Source organism: Enhydra lutris, unplaced genomic scaffold (genome assembly GCF_002288905.1).
Source record: "Enhydra lutris kenyoni isolate GAN:26980312 unplaced genomic scaffold, ASM228890v2 scaffoldscaffold38, whole genome shotgun sequence".
Classification (NCBI taxonomy): domain Eukaryota; kingdom Metazoa; phylum Chordata; class Mammalia; order Carnivora; family Mustelidae; genus Enhydra; species Enhydra lutris.
Genome location: NW_019154122.1, coordinates 8,509,413 through 8,533,246, shown reverse-complemented (window position 1 = coordinate 8,533,246; position 23,834 = coordinate 8,509,413). Strand labels below are relative to the sequence as shown.

The following is a 23,834-nucleotide window of genomic DNA, read 5'->3' as shown; positions in this document are numbered from 1 at the left end:
ATTATTTTTTTTCATTATTTTTCCTCCCCTGTTGAATGAAATATTCCTAAATATGTGCCCTTTGTTAGATAGTTTCAAGAAAACCTAATTAATCTTGAAATGAGATCTTTCCCTAGGAGATATGATGGATTAGAGACAGGTACATGCGCTTTTGCGGTTTCAGGTCCACCGGACTCAGTGAAAGTACATAGTCCTTGATGAGGCCAGAAGGGCTAAGCTGAGCTATCATTAGAGCCGTGAAACTGGAATCAGGAGTGAGGTGTGTTCTGAGTTCACTCAGCAGCTCAGATCTTGAATCTTTTTAATGTCAGTGTTTTAGTTGATATCAGTAATATTCAGTACATGACCTTAAACACTTCCAGGCAGGCTGATTAGCTTTTTTGGATGGCTTTGTTTTACATTAAAAAAAGAGAGAACACGTGTTCTATGGGCTGTATGAGTGTTCTGGGCTGGCTGAATGTTCTGCCCTGGGTGAAGTTTAGAAAAGGAGCTTCAGAGAAAGGCTATGCTTGAATAAGACATTGAACTAGGGCTTTTGATCATAAGAAATAGAAACCTTAAGAGTCACTGAGTCTCTTCTTGTTTGTCATTGGGAAGCTTGCAGCGGCAGCTTTCTAAGTGCTGCTTCAGTCAGTTTTCATACAGTTACTATTCTTGTACCTAACAATTGCTACATTTAGGCACTTGGGCTGTGTTAATTAGTATGACAAATGTAAAATGCTAAATATTTTCTAAAATGTTGAAAAGTTAACTAATGAAGCTGGGCTGTTTTCAGTTGAGGTTTTTTTTTTTTTTTTTTAAGATTTATTTTATTTATTCATGAGAGGGAGAGAGGCGGAGACTTAGGCTCTCCGCTTAGCCTGTGGGACTCGATGTGGGACTCGATCCCAGGACTCTGGGATCATGACCTGAGCGGAAGGCAGACGCCCAACCATCTGAGCCACCCAGGCGTCCTTCAGTTGAGTTTTATGTGTGTTTCAGATTGTAGTTTTATACTTCCCATTGACAGCCTGCTGCATAATTTTTGGAACCTAAGATTAGGCTTAAGTAATTACTATTTTTGCTGGAATTTAAAATCTATTTCTGTGTTAGTGATTATTTTTAAAACAAATCAACTTGCAGACTGAAATTCAGTCTACTTTTCTGTTTTAAAGATCAAAGAAAGTGTTACGTCTCCCTAAGTTTTGTTGACAAGTTTCTTTAGCCTTCGGAGTTAGCAAAAGGCAGCTCTTTCTGAAGGTATATAATTTTTCAGATTGTATGGTAGTCAAGCCCAGTATTTCAGAGACGTAGCTTCTTAAGTGTAGATTTTCCCATGATATATAAATACTCATTAAAACACTTTGTCTTGGTGCACCTGGCTGGCTCAGTCAGTAGGGCATGCAACTCTTGATCTTCTTATTGTGCGTTTGAGCCTTACATTGGGTGTAGAGATTACTTGAAAAACAAACAAACAAAACTCTTCTGTTTTTACTCTGCCGCCATCCCACTTAACAGAAACGGAAAGTGAAAATGAATTTCGTCCTTTGGATGAAAGGATAGATGAATTTCACCCCAAAGCAACAAGAACCCTCTTCATTGGCAACCTTGAAAAAACCACTACTTACCATGACCTTCGCAACATCTTCCAGCGCTTTGGAGAAATTGTGGTATGTTGCTTTTTACACTAAAAACAATTTTAGATCTTTGTCATAAAACATAAAGCAGAGTACAGAGTGTATTTGGAAAGATGATATTTAGATGGTGTAGTGAATATGTTTCTCATTTGCTCTATGTGTTTTTTACCCCTGCTAAAAGATGACCCAGCAAAACTATTTTGTGTGTGTATGTAAAACTGTGTAATAGATATTTGTCTTTATTTTGTTTACATGCATATTTTTCTGTCCATTTTTCTTATTTTTCTTTGTCCATGGGGTGCTGTTCCTGTGGGTTGGAAGGAAAATAAGAGAAAATGTGTTTGTAAGAAAGAAGCAGAAGCTTAGTGTGTGAGTATTGTGTTCTCACAGTGCACATCAGACTACCTTGGGGATTACTGGAACGTGGATGTCATGCCGGAAGCTCAGTTCTATTTTGAAATTTTAATTAGAATCACTTTTTATATTATGCAAGTCATTGTTAAATTTAGGAATTTGGAGGGTTTTTCTGTTCCTCGTGACTCAAATCCTCGTGACTCAAGTTTTGAGTCACTTTCTAATGAAAATAGTTTGGTTACAGCTTTGTACCCTTGGGATACATATACTATTTTGTTTTGTATTTGAAAAAGTAGGAAAATTATTTCTGTCTCCCCTAGACTTTTTCTGTATTAATAACAGCAAAGAAATTGCTGTGTAATTTTGGACTTTGGAGAGTAAAAAAATGTTCTGGGTAGAGAAAACATTTGTTAATCTTTCAGGGGTGTGTGTGTGTGTGCGCACGTGCGTACATGTGCACATGTGTGCTGCACGCATCCATCCTATCCATCCAGCTATCTGGCCTTATTTACACACTGATGTTGTAAGCAAAAATCTTACTTTTGTTTAGTGGTGTAATCTGGAGAATAAAACATTTGTGCCTGTAGCTGATCTAAACCTCATCTTATGGGGAGAGTAGGGGCAAGAGAGAAGTGGTTGGTAGAAAGTCAAAAAACAGAATTCTGTAAATATTCTGTACAGAATTCTGTAAATATATATTTAGAGAAACAGCAAAACATACATTTTCCTTTCTTTTTCAGTTTAAGTTCTTTTATCATATACTCTAATTCCAGCTATACTGCCCGCTGAGATGAGTGACCTGGAGTTCACCTGCCTGTGTGGGCTCCAGCTTTTTCTGTCTTTAGACAGTGATCTAGTATTTAATTTGCTGATTGGGGGGCGCCTGGGTGGCTCAGTCATTAGGCGGCTGCCTTCAGCTGAGGTCATGATCCTCAGGGTCCTGGGATCAAGCCCTGCTTTGGGCTCCCTGCTCAGCGGGAAGTCTGCTTCTCCCTCTCCCCCTGCTTCTGTTCTCTCTGTCGCTCTCTCTCTGTCAAATAAATAAATAAAATCTTAAAAAAATTTTTCCTGATTGGCATTTATGAGTCAGTTCATAATTGGGTTTTGTTTTGTTTTTGGTTTTTTTTTTAAGATTTTATTTATTTATTTGACAGAGATCACAAGTAGGCAGGGAGGCAGGCAGAAAGAGAGGAAGGGAAGCAGGCTCCCTGCTGAGCAGGGAGCCCGATGCAGGTCTCCATCCAAGGACCCTGGGATCATGATCTTAGCTGAAGGCAGAGGCTTTAACCCACTGCTGAGCCACCCAGGCGCCCTGAGTCAGTTCATAATTGATAAAAACTTTCAGACCTACTTTGGAGTGTGGCTGCTACTTTGTATTTTGGGGCAGTATAAGAAGTTGTATTTGGACACAGATAAATTTTCATCGACAGGGTTGCTGAAAATGGAGTGATTATTGTGTTTTAAGAGCCATGCTTCTCAATAAGGTGGCCACGTCAGCATTCTGTTTGAAAACCACATCTCATCATGTTTGCAGTTGCTCAGGAGAGTAGCTGTTTTAATGACACACAAACTTTGGGGAAATGGTCTGCTGCTTATCGGTAACAGATTATGCTACAGCTAGAAGAACCTATGTGGAGATTCGACCCACCAGTATTCGTTGGAGACCATTTCTCTTAAATGGAGTTAATCCTGGGTTTTTATTTTCTGCATTATGGTGAAAATCAGCTTCTGCTTACCATTACTTAACTAGAACTATTTTGAATATAAATTACTGCTTAAAAAAAAAAAAAGATTTTATTTGTTTATTTGACAGAGAGAGAGAGAGACAGCAAGAGAGGGAACATAAGCAGGGGGAGTGGGAGAGGGAGAAACCAGTTCCCCGATGAGCAGGGAGCCCCATGTGGGGTTTGATCCCAGGACTCTGGGATCATGACCTGAGCCGAAGGCAGATGCTTAACACCTGAGCCACTCAGGTGCCCCTAAATTACTGCCTTTTTTTTTTTTTTTTTAAAGACTCCTCTAACAGCTCTTTAAATGCATTATTCATTTTGTTCTATTTCAGCTTTTGATTATTGGCTTATGACCCCTAAAAGGCTTAGATCATCGCAATACTTTAGATTGTGATTTACAGAATACTTTAGATAGTCACCATATGGGTCATTATTGTTCTTAAATATAAGTTTTGCCTCTCTGGACCATTTTTATGTTGTAAGTAAGCCAAATTTTTATACCACCTTGTCTGTGTAGGCCGGACCAGAGCCATCAGGTGTGAGTACAGGTTTCAAGCATTCTAAAGAGATGGGGCTAGGGGCACCTGGCTGGCTCGTTGAAAAAGCATGGGGCTCTTGATCTTAGGGTTGTGAGTTTGAGCCCCGTGTTGGGTATAGAGATCACTTAAAAATAAACAAACTTAAATAAAGAGATGGGGTTATGCCTTTATAGAGTGCTTCTTTAATCTAGGGATGGTGTTCAGTAACATCTTCACAAAATAGTTCAGGTATTTATGTCTTGATTGATTTTGGATGTGAGAGGTCATTGCCATACATATCAGTCACCAGGCTTGGTATGCTTAGATACACTGGTGGGATGAGTCTTCTAATTTAGGATTGCGAATTTTAAATCACTTTTTGAAAACTTGATTTCTTTACCATTCTTACTCTTCTCAGGTATTATATTTTGAATGGCCTGCCCCTAGTAAGGATTTTAGATTATTGCAGAAGGGAATTACAGTTGACCCTTGAATAGCATGGGTTTTAACTGCTTGGATCCACTTATATGTGGACTTTTTTCCTTATGATTTTCTTAATAACGTTCTCTTCAGCTTACTTTAAGAGTACAGTAATCATATATACAAAATATGTGTTAATTGTGTTATCTGCAAGGCATCTGGTCAACAGTAGGCCGCGAGTAGTTAAGTTTTGGGGGAGTCAGTAGTTGTAGGTGGATTTTCAGCTGCCTTAGTTGGCACCTAGGTACCCCCCACAACACCCCACTACTCCATTGTTGTTCAGGGGTCAACTTATATTTCTTAGGTTTTTATTAAATAGGCTGCCTTTTCTTTATTACTCTTCTCTGTGTTGTTCCAGTTTTAGTATATGTACTGCTAAGTCAAGCACAAATTTTTCTTTATTCATAAATGTCTCCTGACACAGGTATTGTGGATTTTAAATTTAGAGTTTGCAGTTTCTCTTCTGCAAAGAGCTTCACATAGGAAGGTTTTCATGTTGTGACTAAAGAATGCTGTGCGTGTAGTCTTGGCTATTCACAGTTGCTTTACGATGTATAGTTTTAACTAAGAAAATGATTTTGGGGAATATGACTGTTTTGAGAAATATGTACTTCATCTGGGTTTGGGTTATTCTGATTTTTTTCTGTTGGCATGTCACTAAGAGTGGTGTTTATTGGCTTTTTCAGGATATTGATATTAAGAAAGTAAATGGAGTTCCTCAGTATGCGTTCTTGCAATACTGTGATATTGCCAGCGTTTGTAAGGCTATTAAGAAGATGGATGGGGAGTACCTTGGAAATAATCGCCTCAAGGTAAAGGACTTTGCATAAGTTATTATGCTGTTAGGATTTGTTATGATTTAGAGGTTTTTTGTTTGTATGATTATTTAAAATTGCAGGATAGCTAGATAACCATAAAGGTGATACATTGCTTTGCATCCTCATCATCTTATACTGTAAACTGAATTAGGGGCATCTGGGTGGCTCAGTGGTTAGGCATCTACCTTTGGCTCGGGTCGTGATCTCGGTGTCCTGGCATCGAGCCCCACATTGGGGCTCCCTGCTCAGTGGGGAACCTGCTTCTCCCCTCCCACTCCCCCTGCTTATGTTCCCCTCTCTCGCTGTGTCTCTTTCTGTCAAATAAATGAAATCTTTAAAAAATAAAAATAAACTGAAAATTAATACTTGCTGGGGTGCCTGCCTGGCTCAGTCTATAGAGCATGTGACTCTTGTTTGATTTCCGGATTGTAAGTTCAGGTCCCATGATGGGTGTTAGAGATTACTTAAAAAATAGAATCTTGGGGCACCTGAGTGGCACAGTAGGTTTTGAGTGTCTGACTCCTGGTTTCTGCTCAGGTCATGATCTCACGGTTGTGAGATCCAGCCCCAAGTAGGGCTCTGTTAGCATGGAGTCTGCTTGAAACTCCCTCTCCTCCTGCCCCCTGGCCCCAAAGAAATAAATAAATCTTTTTTTAAAAAAATTATTTATTTATTAGAGAGAGAGAGAGAGAGAGCGAGCACAAGCTGGGGGCACGGAGAGGGAGAAGCAGGCTCCCCGCTGAGCAGGAATCCAGACAGGATACTCGATTCCTGGACCCTGGGATCATGATGTGAGCTGAAGGCAGATGCTTAACTGACTGAGCCACCCAGGTGCCCCATAAATAAATAAATCTTTAAAAAAATAAATAAAATTGGAGGTGGGTGGGCAGAAAGCCAAGTGCCTGGAGTCCATAAATTAAAATCTGGTGAATTAATACTTGCTCAGCCTGACAGAATTAGTTTTATATAAATTTCTATTTTGATTTTAATCAGATGGTTGCCCTTTGGGATGATGGTCTATAAGATTCCTACAGAAGGCAGGTTTTTTTTCTTAGAGTTCTGTAGTTGAATAATTGGTGATTTTACTAATAGAAATTTCACCTCTCCTATCCAGCTGGGTTTTGGAAAAAGCATGCCTACAAACTGTGTGTGGTTAGACGGGCTTTCTTCAAACGTGTCGGATCAGTATTTAACACGACATTTCTGCCGATATGGGCCTGTGGTAAAGGTAGGTGGGAGGTTTTGGTATTGGTGTCTGACTCCCTGTTCTCGGTATTCTGTCAGCCCAGTTTTAGTGTTGACATTTTCTTTTCTTTAGTAACTCATAACTTGTCATAGAAGGACAACTGTATCTATTAGCTTATGATATGAGGAAGTATTTTGGAAAACTATTTTGAACTGGCCAAGATGATTAATTTTTGAAACTAATTTGCATAATACTGGTAAATAGAATGTTTCTTAGGGGTTTTTATAATTTTATCTCATTAAAATTAGTCTAATTATCTAATTATTTACATTCACACTAATATGTAATTAGACTTCATTTTAGAAAAAACGAAGATGTCTTTAAAGGGGCGGTCATACAACAGAATACACACATCTAACTGCTGTTGGTAATGTATGTACCTGCGCCCAGCAGGAGGGTCTCTGGACCCCATTCCAGTACGTGAAAGGAGAGCTTTGAACTCCTTGGGAGCAGATTCACACTGCGGTGGGCGTGGCTCATAATGTCATCATGTCATAATTTCTTTCGGTGTAGCTTTTGTTGTTCAGAGAAGCGCACCGTAAACACGGCTAGCGTAAATAAAACATCCAGCTTTAAGTTAAGAATTCTACTTATAACCAGAATTCACTGAAATTTATTACTTATTTTATAAATGTATTATTATAATTTATTCTTCTAGAATAAACAATATATAAATACGTTTTTTCTTGGCATTGTCCTTGAGACTTAAGATTTTCTTGGGATTGACACTGAGTCTAGTGGATGAGGCTCTTACTTGGTTTTTGTTTTGCTTTTTTTTTGTTTTTGTTTTTTATAGGTGGTGTTTGACCGCTTAAAAGGCATGGCTCTGGTTCTCTACAATGAAATTGAATATGCACAAGCAGCTGTAAAAGAGACCAAGGGGCGGAAGATTGGCGGGAATAAAATTAAGGTGCGCAGAGGGACTTTCAGCAGCATCACACTGAGATCCCACCTCTTACTAACGCGTTGTGTAGTTGCCCGCCAGGGCCAGGGGTTTACAGGATATGCACTGTATATCCTGTTTTGAAAGGGACTATTACTATTTGTATACTTGGCTCCTTGAGGCCACAGGGTCATTAGCCACAGCATTTTCCCTGAAAATCATGTCATTCAAGCAAATGTGGTGCTTCTTACACCCCAGGTTCTTGGTGCAGGCTGGCCCACATTCACCTGTGGGTATCTGCACACCCAGGAGCTTGAAGTGTCACTCATTCCAGCTTCTTGAATGATCCTTTCTTCCTCTCCTCTCCTCCTCTCCTAAAGAGTGGGTAACCACTGAACAGTCGATCTTTTGTCTGCTGTTTTGTTTAAAAACCTCTGTTCATGATAACTTGAAGGAGTTTATGCACTTAATACCTATAATGGTTAAATTGGAACGAGTCTTTTGAAATGAGATCTTCATAGAGGATGGGTACTGTGGGCTTAAGTGACTAAGGCCCAGCTGTGAGGGAAGTTTAAATGTTCTTCCATATTTCACTTTATGTTCTAACCGTGGTTCCAGCAAATTTGCAACACAGATTCCTGGGTTTAGTCAGTCTCATTATTTGGCAACCTAGAATCTCCATACGTATTGTTTTAGTTTTCCATTTTGCCTTTTCCAGTCCTTCAGTATGGGTTCTGGAGGTTAAAATTATAATTCTTTATCAAAAATTCTATTGAATTTGAGAGAGATTTCACATTAACAAAATACGGTTTCAGTTAGAACTGTTTCACTTAGTTGAGACAGATTGTTCTTACTTGAAGTTTATCCAGAGGGCTATGTTGGGAAGGATTTTCAAATTCAATAATGCTTTCCATCTTGAAAACCTGAAACTTGAATCAAACACCTGCTGTTCTTTCTTTTTAAGGTGGATTTTGCAAATCGAGAAAGTCAGCTGGCATTTTATCACTGTATGGAAAAATCTGGTCAAGATATCAGAGACTTTTATGAAATGTTAGCAGAAAGAAGGTATGTATTTTTTTTTTTCCAAGTAAGAAGGTATGTGTTTTAAACCTATCATCATAGCTTGAATTTTAAAATTTCAAATACATCAAATTTAGATGGGATTAACTTTTATTTTTCACGCCCCCCCCCCCTTTAAAAAGATTTTATTTATTTATTTGACAGAGACACAGCGAGAGAGGCAACACAAGCAGGGGAAGTGAGAGAGACAGAAGCAGGCTTCCACTAAGCAGGGAACCCGATGTGGGGCTCAATCCCAGGACTCTGGGATCATGACCTAAGTTGAAAGCAGACGCTAAACGACTGAGCCACCCAGGCACCCCTCACCCCTTTTATCTACACTTACCCCCCCAAATCTTTCCTTTTATCCCCTCATACAGAAACACAGGTTTATTTTTATGAATCCAGTTTTCATGTGGCTCGTGGGATTTAGGTTAAGCTAAATACATTTCTCACTGAATGCTGCTAGAATTTGAAAGAGTTACTGTTTTGCTAGATTATAACTTTACAAATCATCCTGCTTAACAATTTTAAATTAAATATGATAACATGTTGAAGGGCACTGCAAACTGTTAAGTGCTTGTATATTTAGTAATGACAACGTTCAGATTATAACTGCGTGTACTCAGACTGTTAGTCAGAAAATAATTGAGGGACCTCTGGGTGGCTCATTCGGTTGAATGCCTGACTCTTGATCTTTGTTTAGGTCTTGATCTCAGTCAGGGTTGTGACTTTGGGCCCCGCATTAGGCTCCACACTAGGCATGGACCCTTCCTTAAAAAAAAAAAAATTTTTTTTTAATTAAAAATTAAAAAATTTTTTTTTAATTTTAAAAAGATTATCGGGAGCTTTCTTTGTTTTAAATTTGAATCTTCTGTGGGGGTGCCTGGGTAACTCAGCTGCTTTCGGCTCAGGTCATGATCCCAGTGTCCTGGGATTGAGCCCCACAACAGGCTCCTTGCTCAGCAGAGAGCCCGCTTCTCTCTCTCCCACTCCCCTTGCTTGTGTTCCCTCTCTCGCTATCTCTCTGTCAAATAAATAAATAAAATCTTAAAAAAAGTTTTAAATCTTCTAAATAATTTATGAATAAGTAAGCCAGGGCATATATAAATTGGTAACTTTAGCCATGTAAAAAATACACCTTATTTCCTCTTGTTAATTTTTTTTGGGTCATGGTAAATTTGATTTTTTCTTTTCCTGCTTGTAGGAAACATTGCAGTTCTGAATCATGTTAGATCTTATAGTTTGAACCAGGCTATCTCTATTAGCTTAAAACTGTCCCCAGACTGGTAGTTGACTCTCTTCTGGACTGAATATATTAAAACACCCTAACTGTGTGTCATCAAGTGTTTCAATAGCCGATCACATTTGAAAATGGAAGCTATAATCCACATGGTCAAGCTGTTTGTCTAGGCATGCCTCTGTGATTAAGTCTTCTGGAATGTCACCACTGGATTTCCCCCCTTGTACATGTGTGTTAAAAGACTGTGTGTGAAAAATGCCTTTAGACACTCTAGTTTAAGTATGAAAGGGGGGTCTACAGGAAGTATTTGTCAGATCCTGATCAGTTGCCAGAAACCTGTAGAATTACTGCCTGTTCTTTGCACTTTATTTTTGTTTTAGTCATATATATATATATATATTTTTTTTTTTTTTTGAGTCCTTTCCTTATGGAATATTGTACGACAGGCATTGAATACTGAGAAAGTTTTTTTTTTTTTTTTTTTTAATTTATTTTTAAAGGTTTTATTTTTAACTAATTTCTACACCCGGATGTGGAAGTGAACTTAGAACCCCCAGACCAGGAATTAAATGCATGCTCTACCAACTGAGCCAGTCAGGTGGCCCTGGGAGGGTTTTTTTTTTTTTTTTTTTTTTTTATTGTTTTTGCTTTGTTTGGTCTTTTAAGATTTTGTTTAGTTATTTGACAGAGAGAGAGCACTAGCAGCAGGAGTGGTGGGCAGAGGGAGAGGGAGAAGTGGGCTCTCTGCCGATCAGAGAGTCGGATGTGGGGCTCAATCCCAGGACCCTGGCATCATGACCTGAGCTGAAGGCAGATACTTAACTGAGCCACACAGGCGCCCTCCCATATACTTACCATGTTCAGAAAGTTTCCTTTTATTCCTCCTTTGATGAGGGTTTTTTCTTTTTCTTTTTTTTTAAATCATGAAAGGGTCTTGGATTATCAGTTAAAATTACGTTTTTTCTTTATTAATATGGTGGATAATGTTGATTGAATTTTGTATTTGAACCATTCTTGTATTCTTCTTTTAAATTTATTTATTTATTTTTTTTTAAGATTTCATTTATTTATTTGACAGAGAGATCACAAGCAGGCAGAGAGGCAGGCAGAGAGAGAGGAGGAAGCAGGCTCCCCTAGAGAGCAGAGAGCCCGATGCGGGGCTCGATCCCAGGACTCTGAGATCATGACCTGAGCCGAAGGCAGCGGCTTAACCCACTGAGCCACCCAGGCACCCCTGTATTCTTCTTTTAAAAAAATATTTAATATATATATTATGTATATAATATATATATTTTTAAAATATTTAATAATAAAATAATGATTTAATGAAAGTTTTTTAAGTGGGTTATGAAGCAGTAGGTATAGTATGACCCAATTTTATAAAACAAAAGCACATGTATGCACATATATACAAAGAAAAAAGACTGAAAAGATTTGTATACAGGTACACACCATAGAATACATACATGTTTATACACACACAAAAATTTATGTATAGCAGCATTTGTATCTGTTTCAGGGTGTTTAGATTATTAGTGATTTTTTTTTTTTTAAGATTTTATTTATTTATTTGAGAGAGACAGAGAGTGAGAGCATGAGAGGGGAGAAGGTCAGAGGGAGAAGCAGACTCCCATGGACCTGAGAGCCTGATGCAGGACTCATCCCAGAACTCTGGGATCATGACCCAAGCCAAAGGCTTAACCAACTGAGCCACTCATGTACTCTAGTGATTTTTTTTTTTTTTAATTCTTATTAACATGTATTGTTTGTTTCAGGGGTACAGGTCTGTGACTCATCGGTCTTACATAATACACAGTGCTCACCACAACACATACCTTGGAGAGGTTTTTAATTTTTTTTTTAATTTTAATTTTTATTAAAGATTTTATTTATCCACTTGAGAGAGAGAGATAGTGAGAGAGAGCACAGGCAGGGAGGAGAGGGAGAAGCAGGCTCCCCACCAAGCAGGGAGCCCGATATGGGGCTCGATCCTTGGACTCTGGGACCACAACTGGAGCTGAGCTGAAGGCAGATGCCCCACCGACTGAGCCACCCAGGCACCCCTGGGGAGATTTTTTTAAAATGAAAAATGTACCCCACAGTCAAATTCCCAAAAGCTTGAACTACTAAGGATTTGATAGTTTTTTGCTAGTAGAGGAATCCACAGCCCTCTAGCTGGAAAGTCAGTTTTGACACAAGGCTTTCCTGTGTCAGCTTATGTATGTGTGTGTGAGAGGGGGCGCATGTGCGTATGTTGGAGAATATGTGGGTCTGTAGATAGAGGAAAACATTTTCCATCCTGGCTCCCCAAGTAGCAGTTTGAAGTCATTGTTAACATTTTAAGTGCTGGGGCACCTGGGTGGCCCAGTCATTAAGCGGCTGCCTTTAGCTCAGGTCATGATGCCAGGGTCCTGGGATCGAGCCCCGCATCAGGCTCCCTGCTCAGCGGGAAGCCTGCTTCTCCCTCTGCCCACTCCCCCTGCTTATGTTCCCTCTCTCATTGTCTCTCTGTCTGTCAAATAAATAAATAAAATCTTTTAAAAAAAATAAATAAATAAACCAAAAACCTTCCATTTAAAACAAAACAAAACATTTTAAGTGCTTATAGGACTCCTTTCCCTTAAGCTAGTGGAAAGTTTGTTGGTGTTCTAGTGGCACCTAAGACATAAAACACCCATTAGAATCTTCTGTGCATACATTAAATATTTTCCAAAGACTAGTGTCTTGTGAGGGTTGGATAATGCTGTGTGGGTGTTCATTTTTTTTATATTAACACTTAAATTCACTCATTTTACTGATGATCTGCCTCTGGCTTTGTTCTTTGGTTCTTACCTGTGGTTACTTATCCCTGTTGAGTGGAGTTTATCTCCTAATGTAGGAAGCAGGCAGATGCGGGACTTAACTCTGTTTTGCCCCATTTCATTTCGGATGGCAGTGCTCACGGAATGCATTCCTTGCAGTAGAACTTGAGGAACTTTGCCCTTCTGTAGAGTGGAAGGAAGTCCTCCCACTGAATAGTTAATGCAGGAATGAAAAAAATGCTTCCCCTCTAATGATAGCTTAGCTCAGGAATATAGGACCAGTTTGCATAGGGCACTGTAGTTTAAAAGTATCTTTTCATTTATTCCCTCAAATACTTTGTCAGAGAGGTAGGGCGGTGACTCTTCTCCTGTGTTACTTTTGGTGGGAACTGAAGATAGAGGACTTCCCTGATAAGGTCACAGGCTAAGACGTTGGGCTGGAGAGAAGCCCAGTGCTCCTACCTGCTAGTGCATTGAGCTTTACACCCTACCAAAATGATTCTCAAGATGAATTTACAGGATCCGATCCTATTATGCTTTAGGTGAATTTTCCACCTACTTAGGGGAGTTGGGATATCGTCATGTGAACAGAGTTCTCTCAAAACCTGGCTTTTCCAGGTTCTTCGGAGACCCGTTTTGTCCACGGTACAAGCGTGCAGTTGTACCCCCTGCCTGACTTGCATTCTTTGCACTCATTTCCTTAGGTGGTCGGGGCCCAGCAAAATATGTCAAAATCAGTTGTTTACATGTATGCCTTTGATTTATCTAACTTCATATTTTTGGATATAGTTTTATTTAGTTTGATTAATCTAAAACATACTTGAGATTGTTTTTATAGTATGATTTGAAGCCTACTGTTAACGTGGGCAGTGAGCCAGTGACTGTTCTAAGTGTCTCAGTCACTTTATAGCATACATTGTGTTTACCTTTATGTATGAAAAGGTGCTTCCTTGGAGTTTGAATTTACGTTGGTGATGAATTAAATTAGCTGAATTCCATGCCTTATAACATTTATTTTAAGGTAGCTGGTCATTATTTAGGCAAAGAATCTGATTCCTCTGAAACTTCAGAAAGATCATCTTGAATCCAGTTAAACAGAATGATATAGATACACCCTAATATGTTCTCTTTGGACCGAGAAATTCTGTGTAAGTTCATGGAATAATGTGTTATTGGTGCTCCCAGTGTTTGAATGTTCTCTTAGATGCTTCATCTAAGAGAACATTATTGGAGAATGGGCTAGCACACCACCCAGGAGTAGCTTTGACATATTTTTCTAAGGTTCATTTTTTCAACAGATACTTCAGTGCCTCCTATGAGCCAAACACTGTTACAGGAAAAAAGCTAATGCCTTTAGGGGCTTAAATTCTAGATTTTTTTATGTTTCAGTAAGCCACTAGTGGCAGTACTGCATAGAATGTATGACTTGCTTGAGGGAACAGAAATGGAGGGTGAGGGCACCTGGATGGCTCAGTGGGTTAAGCCTTTGCCTTTGGCTCAGGTCGTGATCTCAGGGTCCTTAGATCGAGTCCCGCATTAGGCTCTCTGCCAGCTTATGATCTCTGTCTGTCAAATAAATAAATAAAATCTTAAAAAAAAAAAAAAAAAAGAAAGAAATGGAGGGTGAACAAGAGTGAAAGAATTGATCTCTTTTATGGGTGAATTTTATTTTATCTGTCATACATGTTCTTGTGTGTACATTTAATCCTATCTTGAATGCCCCCAGAAAGGTCACTATAAAAGAAAACTATGGTGAATTCCTTTATAGTTGAGGAATCCTCTCACAAAGCTTGTGTTCAGTTGGTGGCTTGGGGAAAAGTAACATTCCTGAAGGTCAAGTATGTGCCTCACATTATGTCAGGAAAGTTCTTAAAACTGGTATCTTATTTAATCCTCTTAAGAGCCTTAGGAGGAAAGGTTACCACAGTTTTATAAGTGAGGAGACAGCTGAGGGAGACTGGCCTGCCCCGTTTTGTTTTGTTTTGTTTTTAATTACAAATTGAGAGAATGCACTATTATCAGTATCATATGGGTCACGTAGGTAGGAGGATTTCAGTTAAATTATTCTCTTTATTTCCCAATAATGCATTTGTTTCCCAAGTTGTGGTAAGAATATCTTTTGATAGAAAAGTAATTATGAAAGACTTAGAAATGTGGGGATGTGATATTGTTTACTAGTGCTCATTAGGAGTCATCACACCTCAACCAAAGGAATGAAAAGGGTTGAAGTACTGTCCAGTAGAAACATAATGCAAACTAAATTTGTGGTTTTAAATTTCCTAGTCGACACAGTAAAAAAATGAAAAAAGAAAAGGTAAAATTAATTTTATTCAACTCAGTATTTCTAAAGTAATAATATTTCAACATATATTCAATCTAAATAAATTACTGAAGTATTTCTTTCTTTCTTTCTTTCTTTTTTTTTTTAAACTAAAGCTACCAAGTCCAGTGTGTATTCTGTATTTATATCTCATATTTCAAGTTCTCAATAGCCATGCGTGGATTTTGGCTACAGATGGTATTGGATGGTCCATGTCTAACTAATGAGTAAACAATGGCAAAGATTTTTTTTTTTTTTTTAAGATTTTATTTATTTGAGAGAGCGAGGGGGCTGGGGGAGTGGCAGAGGGAGAGTTGGGGAAGCAGACTCTCTGCTGAGCAGGGAGCCCCATGTGCTCGATCCCAGGACTCTGTAATCTCGTGTGTGATTTAATGTGTCAGTGACAAGAAAACAAAAGAACTAATACATTCTTTTTCATATTTGGTAGAGAGGAACGAAGGGGATCTTACGACTATAGCCAAGATCGTACATATTATGAGAATGTTCGTACTCCAGGCGCATATCCTGAGGATTCCAGACGGGACTATCCAGCCCGAGGACGAGAATTTTATGCAGAATGGGAAACTTACCAAGGAGACTACTATGAATCACGATACTATGACGATCCTCGCGAGTACAGGGATTACAGGAGTGATCCTTACGAACAAGATATTCGGGAGTACAGTTACCGGCAAAGGGAACGAGAGCGAGAACGCGAAAGGTTTGAGTCTGACCGGGACAGAGACCACGAGAGGAGGCCGATTGAGCGCAGCCAGAGCCCAGTGCACTTGCGGCGCCCACAGAGTCCTGGGGCGTCCCCCTCGCAGTCGGAGCGGTTGCCAAGTGATTCCGAAAGGAGGATTTACAGCCGATCCTCAGACCGGAGTGGGAGCTGTAGCTCACTTTCTCCTCCAAGATATGATAAACTTGACAAATCTCGCTTGGAGCGCTATAGTAAAAATGAGAAGACAGATAAAGAAAGGACTTTTGATCCCGAGAGAGTGGAAAGAGAGAGACGCTTAATAAGGAAGGAAAAAGTGGAAAAGGACAAAACCGAAAAGCAGAAACGAAAAGGTAAAATTCATTCCCCTAGTTCTCAGTCTTCAGAGACAGACCAAGAAAATGAGAGAGAACAGAGCCCTGAAAAATCAAGGAGTTCTAATAAACTGAGCAGAGAGAAAGCTGACAAAGAAGGAATAGCAAAAAACCGCCTGGAGCTCATGCCCTGTGTGGTTTTGACTCGAGTGAAAGAGAACGAGGGGAAAGTTATTGACCACGCTCCTTTGGAAAAGCTGAAGGCCAAGCTTGGTAATGACACTGCCAAGTCTTCTGCCCTAGATCAGAAGCTCCAGGTCTGTCCGACGGAGCCTGCTAAGTCTGACGTGTCTAAGCTGGAATCTGCTCGAATGAAAGTGCCAAAGGAAAAGGGACTGTCAAGCCACATAGAGCTGGTAGATAAGGAAGGTAGGCTTAAGCCCAGGAAGCACCTAAAACCAGAGCAGACTGCCGACGGGGTCAGCGCTGCAGATTTGGAAAAACTGGAAGCAAGGAAGAGGCGTTTCGCAGATTCCAATCTGAAAGCAGAAAGGCAAAAACCAGAAGTCAAGAAGAGTAGTCCAGAGGCAGAAGACACTCGGGTACTTTTAAAAAAGCAGCCTGACCTACCACCTAGAGATGTCATTCTACTGAGGGAAGGAGAATCAGAAAGAAAGCCTGTGAGGAAAGAAATTCTTAAACGAGAATCTAAAAAAATCAAACTAGACAGACTTACTGCTGTTCCCAGCCCCAAAGACTGTCAGGAGCTTGCCAGTGTTTCTGCTGGGACTGGCTCGAGGCCCACCTCAGACCTGCAAGCAAGGCTGGGAGAACTGGTGTGCGAATCTGTGGAAAATCAAGAAATCCAGTCAAAAAAACCCATTTCCTCAAAACCACAACTCAAACAGCTGCAGTTACTAGATGATCAGGGACCAGAGAGAGAAGATATTAGGAAAAACTATTGCAGTCTTCGCGATGAGACACATGAATGCAAATCAGGCCAAGAGAAACCACAGTCAGTAAATACTGAAGAAAAAATTGGCATTGATATTGATCACACGCAGAGTTACCGAAAACAAATGGAGCAGAGTCGTAGAAAACAGCAGATGGAGATGGAAATTGCCAAGTCTGAGAAGTTCGGCAGTCCTAAAAAAGATGTAGATGAATATGAAAGACGGAGTCTGGTTCACGAGGTGGGCAAACCCCCCCAAGATGTCACGGATGACTCTCCTCCCAGCAAAAAGAAAAGGATGGACCACGTTGATTTTGATATCTGCACCAAGAGAGAGAGGAATTACAGGAGTTCACGCCAAATCAGTGAAGACTCCGAAAGGACTGGCGGCTCTCCCAGTATCCGGCATGGTTCCTTCCATGAGGAGGATGACCCTGTGGGCTCCCCGAGGCTCATGTCAGTAAAAGGGTCTCCTAAAGTAGATGAAAAAGGTCTCCCCTATTCTAACATAACAGTCAGAGAAGAGTCCTTAAAGTTTAATCCTTACGATTCTAGCAGGAGAGAACAGATGGCAGACATGGCCAAAATAAAGCTCTCTGTCTTGAGTTCTGAAGATGAACTAAATCGGTGGGATTCTCAAATGAAACAGGATGCCAGCAGATTGGACGTGAGTTTCCCAAACAGCATAATTAAGAGAGACAGCCTTCGGAAGAGGAGTGTACGTGACTTGGAACCTGGTGAGGTGCCTTCTGATTCCGATGACGATGGCGAGCACAAGCCCCACTCCCCCAGAGCCTCTGCTTTATATGAGAGCTCTCGGCTGTCTTTTTTATTGAGGGACAGAGAAGATAAACTGCATGAGCGAGATGAAAGACTCTCCAGCTCTTTAGAAAGGAACAAATTTTACTCTTTTGCTCTGGATAAGACCATCACACCAGACACCAAGGCTTTGCTTGAGAGAGCTAAATCACTGTCTTCATCTCGAGAAGAAAATTGGTCTTTTCTTGATTGGGACTCCCGTTTTGCTAATTTTCGAAACAACAAAGATAAAGAAAAGGTTGACTCTGCCCCGAGACCTATTCCGTCCTGGTACATGAAAAAGAAAAAAATTCGGACTGATTCGGAAGGAAAAATGGATGACAAAAAAGATGATCATAAAGAAGAAGAACAGGAAAGACAAGAATTATTTGCATCTCGTTTTTTACACAGCTCGATCTTCGAACAAGATTCCAAGCGACTGCAGCATCTAGAGAGAAAAGATGAAGACTCAGACTTCATTTCTGGTAGGTTGTATGGGCGGCAGACATCCGATGGCGCAAACAGCACAGCCGATTTGATTCAAGAGCCCGTAGTTCTTTTCCATAGCAGATTTATGGAACTCACACGAATGCAACAGAAAGAAAAGGAAAAAGACCAAAAACCCAAAGAGGTTGAGAAACAGGAAGATACCGAGGATCATCCTGAGACCCCAGAATCGGCTTCTGAGAGTAAAGAGTCAGAACTGAAGACTCCCCCTCCAACTGGGCCTCCTGCCGTCACAGCTGCAGCTCCAGAGTCAGCCTCATCATCACTGGAGAAGACGACAGCCAGTGAAAAAGCAGGGGAGGTGCCACTGGCGACAGAAGAGAAACCCAGGGAGCTGGCCTCCACCTCAGAAGAAGCAAAGCCCGTGTCTGAGCAGGCGGCCACCGCTGTGCAGCAAACTGAACAGGCCGACCTGCCCTCAGGAGTGGACACCAGGAAAGACGCTGCTGGGCCTCCCTCGGTTGTGGAAGAGGGCTCATCCGCTGACCCACTGCCTTACCTGGACACCAAGCCCCCGACTCCCGGGGCCTCGTTTTCCCAGGCGGAGGTCACCGCAGATCCGGAGCCTGACAGTGCCCAGCCGCCTTCGAAACCGACCCAGAAGCCTGAGGAAGCTGATGAGCCAAAAGTGGAAAAGCCAAACTCCGCTGCTGACGTTGAACCTAACGCAAATCAGAAAGCTGAAGTTGTCCCTGAGGTTCAGCCTCAAGCTTCTGAAGACGTTGAGGTTGAGCCTCCGGTGGCTGCAAAAGATAAAAAGCCAAACAAAAGCAAGCGTTCCAAGACCCCCGTCCAGGCCGCCGCAGCAAGCACTGTGGAGAAGCCGGTCACCAGGAAGAGCGAGCGCATAGACCGGGAGAAACTCAAGCGGTCCAATTCTCCTCGGGGAGAAGCCCAGAAGCTTCTAGAGTTGAAGATGGAGGCAGAGAAGATTACCAGGACTGCCTCTAAAAACTCAGCCGCAGATACGGAACACCCTGAACCAAGTCTGCCCCTCAGCCGAACAAGGCGCCGGAATGTGAGGAGTGTCTATGCGACCATGGCTGACCACGAGAGCCGCTCTCCTGTCAAGGAGCCCGCGGAGCAGCCACGAGTGACCAGGAAGAGACTGGAGCGAGAGCTTCAGGAGGCCGCGGCGGTCCCCACCACCCCGAGGAGGGGGAGGCCTCCGAAGACACGCCGCCGTGCTGAAGAAGAAGAGGAGACTGAGGTGAAAGAACCAGTTGAGACCGTCAGACCAGCCGAGGGATGGAGGTCCCCACGAGCCCAAAAGTCAGGAGCTGCTGGCGGCCCACAAGGCAAAAGGGGGAAAAATGAGCCAAAAGTAGATGCTGAACGTCTGGAAGCCGCAGCCGAGGTGAGTCCCCAAGTAAATGTGAAAGAAAACACAAAAGCCAAAGCTGATAAAGAAGAAGCAGGAAGTGAACAAAAACGTGACAAAAAGGAACTTAGCACAGACAAAAATGCACCAGAAGCCCCTGCAGTTGAAGTGGTGGAGAAAAAAACAGCGCCTGAAAAAAACTCCAAGTCCAAGAGAGGAAGATCTCGAAACTCCAGGTCGGCAGCGGACAAGGCTGCAAATCTGAAAAACGTGGACGCCAGCGTCCGTCCGAGTGCGGCGGCAGGCCCCGGGGGGCTGGCGGTGGACAAGGAAGCGGAGGTGGCGGCTGGCCCCGCCGAGAAGAGCGAGAGTCCGCAGAAGGAAGGGAGCTCATCATCCCAGCTGAGCAGTGGTCCAGCCCCTCCGGACACGGCAGCGGAGAAGGAAGGGGTGTCGGCCTCCGCACCTTCCCCGGAAGCCAGCCAGTTAGCCAAGCAGATGGAGCTGGAGCAGGCTGTGGAGAACATCGCGAAGCTCACCGAAAGCGCCACCGCGGCCTTCAAGGCGGCGGCCGCGGGTGCGCCAGAGGGCCTCTCCACCGAGGACGGGGACAAGCCGGCACACCAGGCGAGTGAGACGGAACTGGCCGCAGCCATTGGCTCCATCATCAGTGACATCTCTGGGGAGGCAGAGAGCTTCCCAGCAGCTGCACCTTACCCTGCAGAATCCCAGACAGATCTGCAGCCCCGCTCGCAGGCGCCACAGCCCCCTGGGGAGGGAATGGAGCCCGAGACCAATGAGGCCGTGTCTGGCCTCTTGGAGACCGAAGCTGCTACAGAATCTTCTGGGCCACCAGCCAGTGCTCCTGACCCCTCAGCAGGCCCAGCAGATACCAAGGAAGCTGGGGGGAATAGTGGCGAAACCTCCCAGCCAGTGCCAGAAGCCAGAGGACCAAAAGAAGCAGAAGTCCCTCTTGCTCGGAAAGAGAAAGGGCGCCAGAAGACAAGTCGATCACGTCGCAAACGGAATACAAATAAGAAAACGGGGGGCACTGCAGAGACCCAGGTTGCCGAACCTGACCAAGTACAAAGCAAGAGTCCCGCTACAGCTGAGGGGACGGCAGTGCCACCCCCAGAAACTCCACAGGAAGAGCAGCAGAGAGAAAAGCCCCAGTCTGCTCCGCCCGAGTCCTGTGCTTCCGACCCAAGCAAGACTCCGTCCATCGAGAATCTGTCCCAAGAGAGCAGTGTTGAAGCAAAGACTCCCACCAGAGCGCCCGCGCCTCCAGCCCTTCCCCCTCCCTCCCAGCCCGCAGCAGTGGAGGAGGAGCCGCAAGCCAGATTCAAGGTGCATTCCATCATTGAAAGTGACCCCGTGACCCCACCCAGTGACTCAAGCACACCCACCCCCACGGTCCCTTTGGTAACTGCAGCAAAGCTCCCACCCCCTGTTGCCTCTGGTGGCGTGCCACACCCGAGTCCCCCTCCTAAGGTCACGGAGTGGATCACCAGGCAGGAGGAGCCTCGGGCTCAGTCCACCTCATCTCCAGCTCTTCCCCCAGACACGAAAGCTTCTGACATCGACAGCAGCTCCAGTACACTGAGGAAGATCCTCATGGACCCCAAATACGTCTCCGCCACTGGCGTCACTTCCACGAGTGTCACAGCTGCCATTGCGGAGCCTGTCAGCGCTGCCCCTTGCCTGCACGAGGTGCCACCCCCGCCTCCGGTTGAGCCTAAAAAGCCACTTGTAGAAGAAAAACCAGCAGCTCCAGTACCCAACACCTCTGACACGCAGGCCCCAGAGGTTCCAGTAGCGGCTGAAAAGGAAAAGGTGACTCCAGTCATCGCTCCCAAAATCACTTCTGTGATTAGCCGGATGCCTGTGAGCATTGATCTGGAGAACTCGCAAAAGATAACTCTGGCAAAACCAGCTCCACAAACCCTGACCGGCCTGGTGAGTGCTCTGACAGGCCTGGTGAACGTCTCCTTGGTCCCAGTGAACGCCCTGACCGGCCCCGTGAATGCCCTGAAGGGCCCCGTGAAGGGCTCGGTGGCCACGCTGAAGGGTTTGGTGAACACTCCTGCGGGTCCCGTGAACGTCCTCAAGGGGCCAGTGAATGTTCTGACGGGGCCGGTGAACGTTCTCACTGCTCCGGTGAATGCCGCCGTGGGCGCGGTGAATGCAGCCGCGGGCGCGGTCAACGCCACTGTGGGCACCGTGAACGCCACTGCCGGCGCCATGAATGCAGGCGCCGTGACCGTCACAGCGGGGGCAGTGACCGCCGCATCTGGCAGTGCGACCGCCACGACAGCAGGCACAGTGACGGTGGCAGGCGCAGTGATCACACCGTCGGCAAAGTGCAAACCCAGAGCCAGCACTAATGAGAACAGTCGGTTTCACCCGGGCTCTATGTCCGTGATCGACGACCGCCCGGCAGACACGGGCTCTGGTGCCGGGCTGCGTGTGAACACATCTGAAGGGGTCGTGCTCCTGAGCTACTCGGGGCAGAAGACTGAAGGCCCGCAGCGGATAAGCGCCAAGATCAGCCAGATCCCCCCGGCCAGTGCCATGGACATCGAATTCCAGCAGTCAGTGTCCAAGTCCCAGGTCAAGCCTGATTCTGTCACCCCGTCACAGCCTTCGCCCAAAGGCCCCCAGGCTCCTTCGGGCTATGCCAATGTGGCCACTCACTCTACTCTGGTACTGACGGCCCAGACGTATAACGCATCTCCTGTGATTTCGTCCGTGAAGGCGGACCGTCCGTCCTTGGAGAAGCCCGAGCCCATTCACCTCTCTGTGTCCACACCTGTCACCCAGGGCGGCACAGTGAAGGTTCTCACCCAGGGCATAAACACGCCCCCAGTGCTGGTTCACAACCAGCTGGTCCTCACCCCAAGCATAGTCACCACTAATAAAAAGCTTGCTGACCCTGTCACCCTCAAAATAGAGACCAAGGTCCTCCAGCCGGCGAATCTGGGGTCCGCCCTCAATCCCCACCACCCTCCTGCTCTGCCCAGCAAACTGCCTGCAGAAGTGAACCACGTCGCCTCGGGGCCCAGTACCCCGACGGATCGAGCGGTCACCCACTTGGCAGCCACAAAGCCAGATGCGCACTCTCCTCGGCCCGGCGGGCCGGCGCCGGCCCCGTTCCCGAGAACGTGCCACCCCAGCAGCACCGCGTCTGCCGCGCTCTCCACGAACGCCACGGTCATGCTGGCTGCGGGCATTCCCGTGCCTCAGTTCATCTCCAGCATACACCCGGAGCAGTCTGTCATCATGCCGCCCCACAGCATCACCCAGACTGTGTCCCTGAGCCACCTGTCCCAGGGCGAGGTGAGAATGAACACTCCCGCGCTACCCAGCATCACGTACAGCATCCGGCCGGAGACCCTTCACTCTCCGCGGGCCCCTCTGCAGCCCCAGCAGATAGAGGTCAGGGCCCCGCAGCGCGCGGGCACACCCCAGCCGGCCGCAGCCGGCGTGCCAGCCCTGGCCCCCCAGCACCCTCCCGAGGAGGAAGTGCATTACCACCTTCCTGTTGCTCGAGCTGCGGCCCCCGTGCAGTCCGAGGTGCTGGTCATGCAGTCCGAGTACCGCCTGCACCCCTACACCGTGCCCCGGGACGTGAGGATCATGGTGCATCCACACGTGACGGCAGTCAGCGAGCAGCCTCGGGCGGCCGACGGGGTGGTGAAGGTGCCACCGGCCAGCAAGGTCCCACAGCAGCCCGGGAAGGATGCCGCCAAGACGGCGGAAGCCAAGGCGGCCCCGGCCCCGGCCCCCGCCCCCCACGGGGAGGCCCGCATCCTCACGGTCACCCCCAGCAACCAGCTGCAGGGGCTGCCTCTGACCCCGCCTGTGGTGGTGACCCACGGCGTGCAGATCGTGCACTCCAGTGGGGAGCTGTTCCAGGAGTACAGATACGGAGACATCCGCACCTACCACGGCCCTGCTCAGCTCACGCACACTCAGTTTCCTGCCGCCGCCTCCATCGGTCTACCTCCTCGGACCAAGGCTCCCGCTCAGGTAAGTGCCACACAGCAGCCGTCCTCCCTGTGGTGGTTGAGTTGCCGGCACCATCCCAGACACGTGTTGCCCTTTCTGTGAGTTTAAAGAGGCGCTTCTGAAACTGCAGGGTTCGGGAATCCGA

The 23,834-nt window shown here is 44.8% G+C and overlaps 1 protein-coding gene across 3 annotated transcripts in view; it reads left to right on the top strand.

Moving 5' to 3' along the window:
- The window catches only part of LOC111154596 (spen family transcriptional repressor), a 97,742-nt gene that overhangs the window by 70,278 nt on the left and 3,630 nt on the right, over window positions 1-23,834 (top strand). For all 3 annotated transcript variants that reach the window (XM_022514269.1, XM_022514268.1, XM_022514270.1), the window contains 6 exons: window positions 1,498-1,649; window positions 5,385-5,510; window positions 6,631-6,744; window positions 7,559-7,672; window positions 8,610-8,710; window positions 15,517-23,710. In XM_022514269.1, coding sequence (XP_022369977.1) covers window positions 1,498-1,649; window positions 5,385-5,510; window positions 6,631-6,744; window positions 7,559-7,672; window positions 8,610-8,710; window positions 15,517-23,710 — 8,801 coding nt within the window. The remainder of the gene's footprint in view (window positions 1-1,497; window positions 1,650-5,384; window positions 5,511-6,630; window positions 6,745-7,558; window positions 7,673-8,609; window positions 8,711-15,516; window positions 23,711-23,834) is intronic.